This window comes from Nomia melanderi, chromosome 12 (genome assembly GCF_051020985.1).
Source record: "Nomia melanderi isolate GNS246 chromosome 12, iyNomMela1, whole genome shotgun sequence".
In the NCBI taxonomy this organism is placed as follows: Eukaryota; Metazoa; Arthropoda; class Insecta; order Hymenoptera; family Halictidae; genus Nomia; species Nomia melanderi.
The window spans coordinates 4,029,821-4,042,852 of NC_135010.1; the positions used below are offsets into that span (position 1 = coordinate 4,029,821).

The 13,032-nt window shown below is 31.1% G+C and overlaps 1 protein-coding gene and 1 long non-coding RNA gene across 2 annotated transcripts in view; one reads left to right on the forward strand and one right to left on the reverse strand.

Moving 5' to 3' along the window:
- LOC143175136 (uncharacterized) overlaps positions 1 to 12,650 on the forward strand; it is a 28,040-nt gene extending 15,390 nt beyond the window's left edge. Inside the window, exon 3 of the long non-coding RNA XR_012999804.1 lies at positions 11,989 to 12,650. This is a non-coding gene — a long non-coding RNA (uncharacterized LOC143175136). The remainder of the gene's footprint in view (positions 1 to 11,988) is intronic.
- Positions 5,155 to 8,043, reverse strand: LOC116426363 (uncharacterized). The gene is made up of 4 exons (XM_031975197.1): positions 8,040 to 8,043; positions 6,458 to 6,614; positions 5,988 to 6,177; positions 5,155 to 5,367 (listed from the first exon to the last, which is right to left on the reverse strand). Exons 1-4 carry the CDS (start codon positions 8,041 to 8,043, stop codon positions 5,155 to 5,157), a joined length of 564 nt encoding a protein of 187 aa, XP_031831057.1.
- Positions 12,651 to 13,032: the final 382 nt, after the last annotated feature.

The window sequence follows — 13,032 nt, forward strand, 5'->3', positions numbered from 1 at the left end:
AAAACATTGCAACCTATTTAACAATTTTCGTTCTATCACTTTTCTCCATTTTCCTCAATATTTTAATATTTCTCTTATATTATTAACATTAAATAATACATTGAACCGTATCACCCTCTTACACCTTTTTCTCAATGGAAAATGCTAAATGCTGTAACTCGTGTGTTTTAGTTACGAAACCAACTTATTGTAACCTTTTGCCAGATTACAGAATACATTTTTTTCAAGACCTCAAAAATACCAATTAAACTAATTATGCTGAGCCACTCAGTTAGCATTAGGACAACCGCATCCGTCGAAATGACGCATTTTAATTCTTTTATTTTACAATTATTAATATTTTAAAAGTATCCAATATCCGAAATAATTCTAAATACTATAACGAACATCTGAAGAAATCGAGAAAACTGTATTGTTGCAATAGTTGTAAGGATTACATATCAAGTCTTATAAATACGCGGTAATTTTAGTGTTAATAAAGAGAAAACTGAAAAGTCAAGATTCTTCATAACGATTGCTCTACTATCTTTCTTGTATCTCATATATCCAACAAAATTCGATTGGTTCGATACGTCATCAAGAAAAGTAATGTTCAAGTTTATATAAAAAATGGCGTCACCTAAGTTCAGGTAACATGGCAGTCTCAGTGTTAAGGGGGGACACCACCTAGAAACGTCCTAAATATATCTAAACATTAGGAATGATCTTCTCAATTATTTACATTATTATACATATTTAAAGCTACTTTTCTGGAGTAGAAAGAAATTTTTGAGCCTTCAAATGTTTTCATTTCCACAATAATTAAAATTTCGAAAAATATTTTTGTCTATAAATCCAAAACAATGTTTGTCTTAGGATATTTCCGTTATTTACAATCTAGTCAGTCAACAATGGATTCTTTACAAAAAGGGGTTTCGAAGCTAGCGAATAACTGTGCCATTTTGTAACTATGTTACTTTGGCTTAGAAAAAATATAAATATATAGTAGAAAGTTACAGCTATCTACCCAAAGAAGATCAAAAGTTTCTACTTAATAGGTATTAATATAAAAATTCCTAAAATTTACCTATATTTTGGATATCTCTAAGTAGTGTCGTGTCTTAACCAGTTAACTGCATTTGACGAGTATACACGTCATCTTAAAGCTAGAAGTGATACTACATATTTCTTTCAACGATAAATTCTTTATTTTTTCAGATAAACATGTAATTTTTGTCATCTTGCTTTAGTTTTTCATTAAAATATATCCTAGGTGCATTCGTTCTGCCTATAACGAGAGATTTTTCAAACTAAATTCCACAGTTAATAGGTTAACTAGTCATACTTATTCTTTATAATGTTTTATATACTTTTTATGAAATTTTTATTTAATCAACAATAACCTTTCCTTCGAAAAAGAATATAAATGAATATTCATACTTGGTCAAAGTTAACGCACCAAACCAAAAGGACAGTACACACATTATTATTTCATTTTATTGTGCGTACAGTGAGAGATTTTCCATACTAAATTCTACGATTAACAGGTTAAATTTATTTGTCACCGCGGCTCTTACATTCTACCTATGATTAACCCGTTGAGTGGGTAATCAGAAAAATCTGAACATGAAGAAAGCGCGCACAAAAAATGCGCACATGTACGAAAACTTACAGGAAAAAAGCGCACATAGTGAAATGCGCACAGTTCATGACTCGTATATACATGAATTGCACAATTATAAAGCAAAAGCGAAGGCGAGGGAGGGACTCTGCATATTTATTGAGTTATTGCAAAATACTTACTTATCATTAAACAAATTATTTATTGTTTTGTAATTCAAACAGGTGAAACAAAAAGGAAATTAAAAAATTTGTAATATAAGCCCATTCTCTAGAAACCCATTAATTTGTTGGGAAATTGAAGGATCCAACGTAGATACGGTCCTGTTGTTGGCAAAAGATGCTTGAGGACCCTCCGTTGCGTTGCGCTGTTCGACAAGAAAATTTGCCTCCGAGCTTGAACCGCGCATATCGCGCGCACATACGTGTTCACATATAAAACTCCCATAGACGTCGGTTGCATATGTACGGGAGCGGGATGGCACGGCTGATTTATCGGTCGACATTTTTTCGGGGGATTTTTATTACGTTTTGATCCTTTCGCGCATACATTTTAGCGTCCGCTACCGCGGCTGGGCCCTAATATGGCGACCCTTCGATCGACAACTAAACTTTTCATGGTCTACACTTTTCCGAAGAATTTTACGACCCAGCCGCGTCTCGTTAAATCCTGTAAATTATTCACGAAACCGCGGCGAGTTGAATTTATCATCGGTATCTTGATTACCGATGTATAATAACGTCCCGAGTTAACGACTCCGGTCTTATCAGTCAACTGCCGATTTTTATGCATCCACGACGTATATAAAATTCTCCGAACTTGTACGATTCGAGGCTTAATAAATTCAGTCCAGCGTCCCGTTTGATTTTTAATTTGCGTCGTCAATACCGGAGCCAATGAAATCTCGTTCTGTTCTCGTTTCTTCGGATTTTTCTAGAAAAATGTTCAGTAGACGACGTTGCATGAAATTCCGTACATTAACCCCTCGCCTTATGACTTCTTTCACAACTGTGCTCGATACAAGTACTTCAACGTTAATAATTTAAAAAAAAAAGAATTTGCTACTTATTCCACTCGCTATATTTACTTCAGACGTTAACGATTGATAACAGAAAAGAAATATGTAATTTATATTTCAGAAAAATAAAGAACATTTAGATTTGTCAAATGTAGTTTAAAATTTTCATCGCGAGTTTGACACGATATCATAGGCGAAGGGGTTAACACTAAACCTACCAGACGAAATGACCCCATGAATTTATTTTCCTAAATATATTTTGTTGTTTGTTAGGTATCAGTAATAATTTGTGATATATTTGTTCCTTTTTGAAAAAGTGGATAAGTAAAGAATTTTCTTCGTTTTTGACTTTAATAAACAATTCGAACTGGATACTGTTTGATATATTTTTAACAGCAAATATTTTGGTTTGTCTGTTTCTTTTGTTTAGTAACTAATAACATGATTTAGTTACATATTTCGTTGTAATATTGAGACGTTGATCTTTTAAGAATCAAGCAAAAAATTATACTGTTTTATGCATTGGTAACTTGGATTTATTTTAATGATTCACCGAAACTTACACTTTTACCTTCTTATTAATAGTTAATATCTTTAATATTGATATCATTAATATTATTAATGTCATCTAAATCTTTTAACCGGAAAACTGAAATCTCAGATGTTGAAATACGAAACTGTATAATTAGTGTTAATAATCATTGTAGGTTTACGTGAAATGGTGATTTTTTGTATATTAAAGTCGCCAGATCATCGTTCGTATTAGCATTCCATTTACAATTCAATTGGATACGAAGAAGCCACGTTATCGATACAAACTCTTTCTATGTGATTTAGTTTTTATTTCCGTAAAAATCAAATATCAAACTGACCACACAGAATTACATTAAGTGAATCGGAAAGATCAGCCACTAGACCTTAACTATGTGTTTAAAAGATTTTTAAAGAGCTTTTACAAAACGTACGTAGAGTAAGTGTTTTCTGACTTAACTCAGTTAAAATATGAGTTAGAAAACAGTATGCTGTTGCTAAAAAAATAATTTTCTATTCAGAAGCAGCTTCAACTTACATAAAATAAGTATTCATATTTGTGTCTTGTTTTTAAAAAAACAAGGAAACTGAAATTTTGATAATTAACCGGGTAAGAGAATTAGATTGATATTTAATAGCATGTATGTTATAATAATAAACATTAAATTAAATATTAACCAGCAAAGAAATTCAATTACAAAAATTGACTCCTTTCTTCGAATTAAAACTAATTAAAAAGTAACAGAACTTTCCGATCGATCTAATGTATTCATTAAATTACACATAATATTACTATACATATATACAAATTAAATTCTACATAATATTTCCAAAATCATGATAGAATTTACTTGTTGCGTTGTCATGCAAAGACAGTAGAAACTGAAATCTGTGACGTTTGATAAATTAACTAACTCTAATCTGATAATTAAAGTGCTTGTTCCACAATTATAAAGGGATTGCGGATGCGACAAATTACTGAATGAAAAATATTATCGAAATTAATAAATTAATAATTATTATCATGTTTTGTTTAACACTTTGACTGCCACGTCACTCGAATTCAGGTAACACTAATTTTTACGCAAACAGAAAAATTAATTTTTACTGACGTATCGAATGAACCACCAATAACGCGACTAAAAATGATTGGAAAATAACTATAAAAGTAAGATTCATCATAAGAAAATAATACAAGTAGGGAAAGAATTTGGACTAATGTCAAACAAGAGAATTTAAAGTCGGATTCGTTGACGTAAGATGTAAGAAGAAATTAGTTATTCATTTATTAATACTAGAACTACCAAGCATTTATTACATTTATCATTTCTAAAGATTGTAACAATACATTTTTTCTAATTTCTTCAGATATTCGTTATAATATTTAAGTGAAACTATTTCTTTTCCAAATCATTTCATATATTCAATACTTTTAAAACATCAATAATTACAAAATACGAAAATTGAAACTTGTCATTTTGAGGAGTGCAGTAGTTCTAATATTACGAAAATTGTTTCGACACCATACGAGTTTTAACGAGTGTTAGCAATCAGAGAGTTAATAGATGTTCGAATGGATTAAACAAATTTTTCTTTAATTCTGGTGTTCGCATAAGAATTGACAAAAAATTTTGCGTAATTTTTGCAAAATTTGAATCCGCAGTTTCATTAACCCTTCGCCTTATAATAACGCGTCAGATGCGCGGTGAAAATTCTAAACGAAATTTAACAAGCATAAATATTACTCAATTCTTTTGATTTCAAATTAAACATTATTTTTTTTATCAATGAATATATTTCAGAGCAGACATATGTATAGAATATGCCCAAATTTTTTTTTTCAATAAATTATTAATGACAAAGTAACTATATCGATCATAGTTGAGAAATAAATCGTAAGACAAAGGGTTAAAGACAGTTTACCATGTTGGTAAAATAATTTTCAGTTTCTTCCATTTGTTTTGCAAAATAATAATTTTCGACGATAATCAGGGGTAGTTTTTGGTCAGTGGAATTCCCTTGCGAGCGCATCGAGTATCCTTTGAAACGTTGCGCTGTCTAAACCACAAAACGGTCTCTCCTGAGGAGAGAGGAGCAGCGATCTTCTTCGTCGGCGACGAAATATGTCGTCAAATTCGTCACCAGTGGTTGGGGGATTCACCTTAGCGTAATAAAGTGCGGCGAAACCGCTGTAAATGAGAAGAGCCGCGGTGGCAAGCTAAAAGTTGTAAATTTAATTAATTAGTTATAAAATTAGTGAAAACCTCAGCTTGGAATTTTTAATCTTTACGTAAATTATCTCGAATTCATTTTATTTTCTGATTCTCTTTCTTTCTGTAATTTATATTTTTGTTTGACAATTAGTATTCGAAGTACTCTTTATTTCTCACTGATCGTTAACTTAAAATTAAAATCTTTAGTTACTATACTGCTTCTTCGAAATCAATTTATTTGTTTTTCTTTTTCTTTTTCTTCGAAAACATTCGTTTTCTAGTGATCAAATTATGAATGTTTGTATAAATTCAATGGAAAACATCTTTCAACCCTTAAATCTCTGCGTTGCTTCAATATAGAATAAACAATTCATCGAATTGTATCAAAATTTGTATTACAATTTTGTTTTATTTGGATATTCTGCTGGCTACTTTTAATTTTACAATTTTGAAATATATAGGTGATCAAATTATGTGATATAATCTGCGTACAGTAACTATGTAAAGCATATGTACGAAACAGAATAAAGTAAAAATGGTATCGATAATGTACAAAGTAATGATTTACATTGTTTTTAAATTGACAATATATAGAAATATGATGATGTAAAATAGAAAGACTCACTTGAAAAACAGCCCAAAACTTGTAACTACCCTCGTTGATAAGAAAGTCATAATAACCGCCCCAATAGTCGACTTTTGCTTCAGACATGGCTTTCATTTCCTTCTGTTCCTCTTCCTTCATATGATGATCGTCATGATAATCGTGATCAAAATCATCATCTTGAGGTCCACGTCGATACATCCTCGGATGCCTGATAATTATAAAATTTATAATTATCAATTATCAATGCAAAATCAATTCTTTCTACAGATGATATTATACTATGTGTATATTACTATACACATGTTTATGTGAATATCTGAAGGTGACGTTAATTTTAAATGATGAAATAATCGACTTTTTTATTTTATTCAGTTATTTTTGTTGAAATTCTTGTTTATATTAATTTCTATGCTATATGGTGTGTCTCGTTTGAAAAAAATCATGAAAAGAATTCTTGAAAATAATTTTTTATTTTTAATTCGAGTTACCTGTATATTTGTATTGCTGTGGCAGTTTCAGAATTTTCTGTAGAGTCACTCCCTTCCAGTGGTACATTTGTTTCGGGGTACTTGCCGCTGGCCAATGCATGAGAGACGCAAACGAGGAACAAAAGACAGTGACAGACTAAATTTGTTCGTATTCTATCTGAAATTTGGAAGATTTAAAATATATCTTTATCGTATTAATTTTCTTTGTAAATCTAAATTTAAATGTGGTCTTTAAGCAATTACTTAATGTATCTTTTCATCATAAAAGATTTTCATTGATAAGTGGTAGTTTTGATTTATACTTAAAGTCATGAATTAATTATTGAAATTTTTCGTTAGTAATTTAAAGAGTGAACAGAAAAAAAGTTGATGAAAGAAAATTGATTAATTTTAGGTAAGTACAGGAGCTTTAATTTTTAGACAAGCTTATGGCTTCCTCATATTATATTCATATAAATTATTAATATAGATAATATAGATTCTAAGTATATATTATTTAATTATACCGTGATTAATCGTTTTACTATTAATCCTGCTGCACTTGTAAAATCTGCAGAATTTTTCCAATTGCTTATACAAACCAATGAAGAGTTATATAAATCAAGATTGTGAATTTTACAATCTTAGTTAAGGGGTCCCCTAAAATGGACCGAAATTCAAATGATGACAATAATTAGTTCTTATGTTGTATTTATACCCGAATAAAGATTTTTTTAATATAAATTTTGGTGAAGTAAAATATAAAAGTAAATTTCAGTGGTTTAACTATATTTATTTACGAATATTAAGGATGTAATATCGACGTTTACTAAAATAATAATATAAACGGCGTACGTTAAAAATTTTAATTAAATTTCAGCTAATTAAGATATTTAATAACAAAATCAGATTTCCATTGAATTTTTGCCTGTTATGCTTTACATTTTCAATTTACCAGAACTGTCTTCAAATTTTCTGTACCAATGCAAAAAATGTATCTCTTTATAGACTGAATTTTTGAAAGTATCCCATTTTTCCACGGAACTCGCATCAACGTTTGTTAATTTAATTCTAACTGAATATACTTTGTTGGAAAACGTTTAAAAAGCACAGTTGTTTATGATATTACGAATAATTATAGATTCAAACATTGTTGATTCTGATGTTATAAACAGTTACAGCAAGAATTGATAAAGTACTAAATTTATTTCGTTATTGAGTGTTTACAAGAATGCAATGAAGTGTTCTTCTCTATGAAAGTGCATATTTAGTTCAAGGGTAAAACGTTGATATTAACAGAACGAACTTTCATTTCAATCCATATGCAATAAACACCATTGATTTTTATTAACACTATTTCTATTGAAGCTGTCAAAAGACTCCTGAATTTTTAACTTAAAATTATTTCCTAAATTTAGTCGTATATTCTGAATTGACCTTCCGATTTTTCCAACAACGATTATAAAATTGATCATAGAAAATGTCTAAAATTCAATTGAGAAGAAATGATTAAACTGAGAGAAATGATTCGAAATGAGTCGAACTGAGCAAGAAATTGTCGTCATATTGCAAGGGGTCGAATCCTGTCATTCACATCACTTACCCATAATTTTCCCTCCACTTCGATCGTACCAAATAATTCAACGAGTCCTTAGAACCGGTCGGAAAAACGCGTGTTTCGTTCCTCTCATTCGTGAACACGTGTTTCGCTGCACTATTCCGTTTCACCAATTCACGAGAACTGATGTTCACCTTTAACTGGTTTGTTTATGCTTCATAGTCAGTCGAAACAAATTCATCGATCTCGTTGCACCGGCGTTTTCAAGTACAGACGAACCTCGATTAACTGATTCGTTATTTTTCTAGATTCTTCAGAGTCTTAGATAAATCGAAATTCAATTTGTTGAGATCGAAACTCGATTTGATCCAAATGTATTATATAATATATTCTGAAAAATTTGTTCTCAGGTTTTCATTTAGCTATCTGGATTATTAGTTGCTGAATTAAATCGAAATAATCGAGGTTTTACTGTATTTAGAGTGTTACGTAGCGTGGAGTTGACAGTGTTACTAATTTTTCGATCAGATTTCGAAGTGTCAACGACGGGAATCCCAATTCGAGAACCGTCGATGATAAAATCCAAGCAGCGACTGAGAACGATTCGTGGACCCAGTTCAAACACGTTGTTACGGTTCACGCGCACCGGTAACTGTATCACCAGAAACGTTAAGCAAATCCAACGCAGCGCGCTAAAAGCTCTAATTGTTACAGATCTTATGTATCGACGCGTCGTTTAGAAAGATTTCAGTCAGGAATTCGCCAATAGACGATGGGACCAGCCCCTGTCCCCATTTTGTCTTTTGCTGCTCTCTTCATTGATTGATTCCGCAGGATGATCATTTTGTAAGAATAGTCAATAGGTTCTTTATCAACTCTTTGCACTCGAGAATATTTTTCTCAAGAAATATTCACTAGTTTCTGGTGAAATATCAATAACAATTTTTTGATAAATTAATCTTTGACTTATGCAATTTTTGCATAAATTAATGTTGCATAAATTTTTATGTGCTGACACATTATATAAAATTTAGTACTGAATTTTAAGTATTATAATCTTGTTGGATTTAATTGAATAGCGACTGAAAGGCGACTCTTGAGTGTCTAAATATGAATTTAGTTATTCAACTGTAATCGATACACATACTTATTATTCTTGTGTCTTGGTGTAAATTTGTAACGCATGGTGGAAGATGTTGGAACTTTGTCATTAATCATTTATTGAGAAAAAGAACAAAATTCTAGGCATATTTTATGCCCATGTTTACTCTGAAGTATAATAATTCATGACAGAAAAATAATATATATATTTAATTTGAATATAAAAAATTGAGTTATATTTACTCTCGTTAAATTCTCTGTAACATTTTCACCACAAGTCTGACATGTCATTGTAAGGCAAGGGGTTAATGGTCTTACGGTTTTCTTTTCTATGGCGAACGTGTGAACTCTAATTGTAAGTTATAATGCATGTTATTTGTGTGGCTAAGAATTTAATATAATAAATTCTATATTGAACTGGAGATAACAATATTAACTTTTTAAAATAAATCACTAGAGCCTCATATCAAGTAGAAACATGTCATGTTTATTCGGAATTTCAGTATATTAAGTATTGCAAAAATATATCTGCTTTTCAAAGAATTTTGATATCTTTTTTGTTACAAACTTTCAATATGTAGAAAATAATACAAAGGTTTCATGAAACTTAAAGATTGCCACAGCGATTCAATGCAAAAACATCCCCAATTTGGCCATGTTAGTCGCTTTCCTAACTCTTGTTAACCAGTTAACTGCATTTGACGAGTATACGTCATCATAAAGCTTGAAACGATACTAGTTCCTTCAACGATGAATTATTTATTTGTTCACATAAACATGTAATTCTTCTTTATTATGCTTTGGTGTTTCATTAAAATGTACCCTAGGTGCATTCATCCTGCCTTTAACGAGTACATGAGTACACACTTTTTTATTGGATTGCGCGTAAAATGAGAGATTTTTAAAACTAAATCCCACAGTTAACAGGTTAATTAAAACCAAATCGATCACGTTTCACATTTCACGAGTTACATGTAATATTTCGTTTCTAACCAAGAAATGTGTCACCAGTCTATAGGCGGGACAACATAAAAAGTGTTAAAAGACGCTTCGACGCTGGCAAATAAATACGCACGCGCGTTTGAATTCGCGCGGCGCGCCTCGCGTCTAACTGAACCTGCATCAAGCATAATCTTCTGTCGCAATTATCGCCGGTTTAGAGTATTGTTTCAACGGTACTTGCTTAAGAACACGCTAATCGCCTAGCCTAATAAGGTAGGAGGATGTATTACTTCGTTTAACCGGGTTGAAGTTCGTTGTTTCCATTCGGCTACTGTCTGTTTGCGATGCCGGCAACAAAAGTTCCATCGTGCTGTGTGAGAAAACTTTCCATGATCTGCCGGTTAAACACTCGTTTCGTTTCGTACAACGGCTAAACGCTCAAATTGACCGGAACTAAAGACAATGCTAGAAGCAGGCGTTTCTAGCTTGTTTAGCCTTAAGTATTTACCACCCGATAAAAAGCGGAATTTTACAGCGAACGGTATAGTTCTTCAAATTATATTCGCTAATTATTGAACGAAGTGAGTTCTTAACCCCTTCTTCTGTAATAGTCAGGCTCGATTTTCAACCGATTTTGAATTCATTTGATGACAATTTCCAATCGAATTCGATAGATCTGAAAGGTATTTATTTATTTTGAATATAAATGAAATATTAATTGTCAATTATCACCTTTAACCTTTAGAGTAAACGTAGACACTAAATAAGTGTCAGATTCTTTTCTTTTTTTACTAAATTATTAGCGATAAAGTAGTTCTGTTAGCACTTAACGTATCGAAACTTTGTGTATATCTATACCTACTATCAGTCAAATAACTAGTTATAAAATCAGGGTAAACAAGTAACAGGATAAATATTTCTTATTGGAAATAGAAGCACAAGGAAAGACAAAAATTGAAAAATTAATTAATCTGGTAATATAGCAATTGATTTAATATTAAATGAATGAGGAGAATGCGGTATTTTAAATCAAATTTTCAAACCAGTCACTTGGCGATACATTTTGTGTTAAGCATAGGTGTGAAAGAAATCATAGATCAAGGGGTCAACTAATGAATAAAGGAATCTCAAAGAAATCAGAATCAAATAATTTTTTTTAATTTATTAGTAACACAGCTTATATTCGTAATTTCTGGATTTTTCGTTTTTTAAAAATGATGGTGCGCGTTTTGATTTTATTACATTGTATCATCAAATTTATATCAATTGAAAACTGATATTAATTATTTATCACTTTATATCAAAATTCCTATTATTACCTATAACATTTATTATAATAATTAGTATGACATGTATCATTAATTTACAGTAAAATTAAATTTTACCACAAAATTTATATTAATCCAATTTTTGATATATATAATTATTCCTTCGATTCTTCCATTATATTTCTATGCTCAAAAGATTATCACTAGATTCCGAATCTTCATACAAATTCGAATTATTAAGAACACAATTAGAAAAACCGAATTCCAATAAAACATAAACGATCAGATATTTCCTATGTATTGTCTAAATACATGTCTAAATACCTATGTATTGTATAAATGCAAATTGTACAATCTAATTATTACCTCCACCAAAATCAATATAATTTACTAAAATTCATTTATTATTTATCATTTATTATCAACATATCTACCATTGCCCCATTTGTAATTTATACTTTCGAACTCAGAGGGGAACATATGTAATCCTGTTCGCCGAATAAATAAATAAATGAATCTAGATACAACAGACCCCGGGGTGCTAATAAATTGCAAAAAGAGCACGAGTGTGTATCCAGGGTTAATCTTATCGCGGATCTATGGAGATTGTTATGCATGAAATGCATTATGCGCGGCTTGGAACATGCGAAAGTGTAATGTGATTGGACACTTTGTATTCGCAGTACACGGAGAAATCGAGGGGATCATGCCTGAGAAGAAAAGCCGTGGGGATGAGTACGGATTGCGGCGGCGTAATTGGCCAATCGGAATGCGGGACCATCAGGAATTCTCGCCCCGTTTCCTGTAATTCTTTCAATTCTGCCGATACTGACAAATTCCAGCTCGTTACCCGTCCAAAAAGTTGCACCGTGAGACGGTAAGAACCGGCCATAACCGAATACGCTTGTTCCTTGAGAATTTACGAACGCGACAATGTAAGAGTGTGCCTGAGGACGATGGCCATCTTCATGAGCTTAATCGCATCGCTTGAGCGGAAAATATTTTTTCTGCTCGATGCGGTACGTGTGCAGGCCCATGGGTACTTTTATCTTGTTGGTGATCAAGGAATTTTGTATTTAGTCGGCTAGAAGACTTTCGATGTTTGGAAAGTCAAAAATTGTATTTTTGTAATAATTATGATTGAATAATATGTTTCGTGGGGAATTGGAGTTAGTTATGGAGTATTCGAAATTTTTAAAGTCGAAGTGTTTTAAATGATTTGTTGTATAGTATTGTCTGCTGAATGAAGTATGCTTTAGGTTTATGAGTAATATGTAAATTGTAATTATTGAAATTACTTAATTAAGCTATATTATGAATAGAGTGTGGAATGAAGTTAAGAGCTTTCTTTGTACGTTATTGTGAATTTTAATAAATATACCGCATCATTTTGAAATCATGGAAATGGAAAATAGAAGTATGTACGAATTGCATCACTTGAACAAAACACATAATTTTCATTAAATTTTAGTTAAATATCATTTTCTTTAGTTGATTAGATTAATTCACCTGTATATTCATTATAGGTGTAGTAATATCTTAAACGAATAATTTATTACCTCTATATTTTTTAAATAAATAATATATTGATAAGAGAATATTTACAGTATTTATGTATGATATTTACATATACGAGTTACATGAATTAATACAGATGCAAAATATTATTTCAATATTTGAATTGCATTATGTGTATCGGTAAATAATTCTCCATTCCACAGTACCCC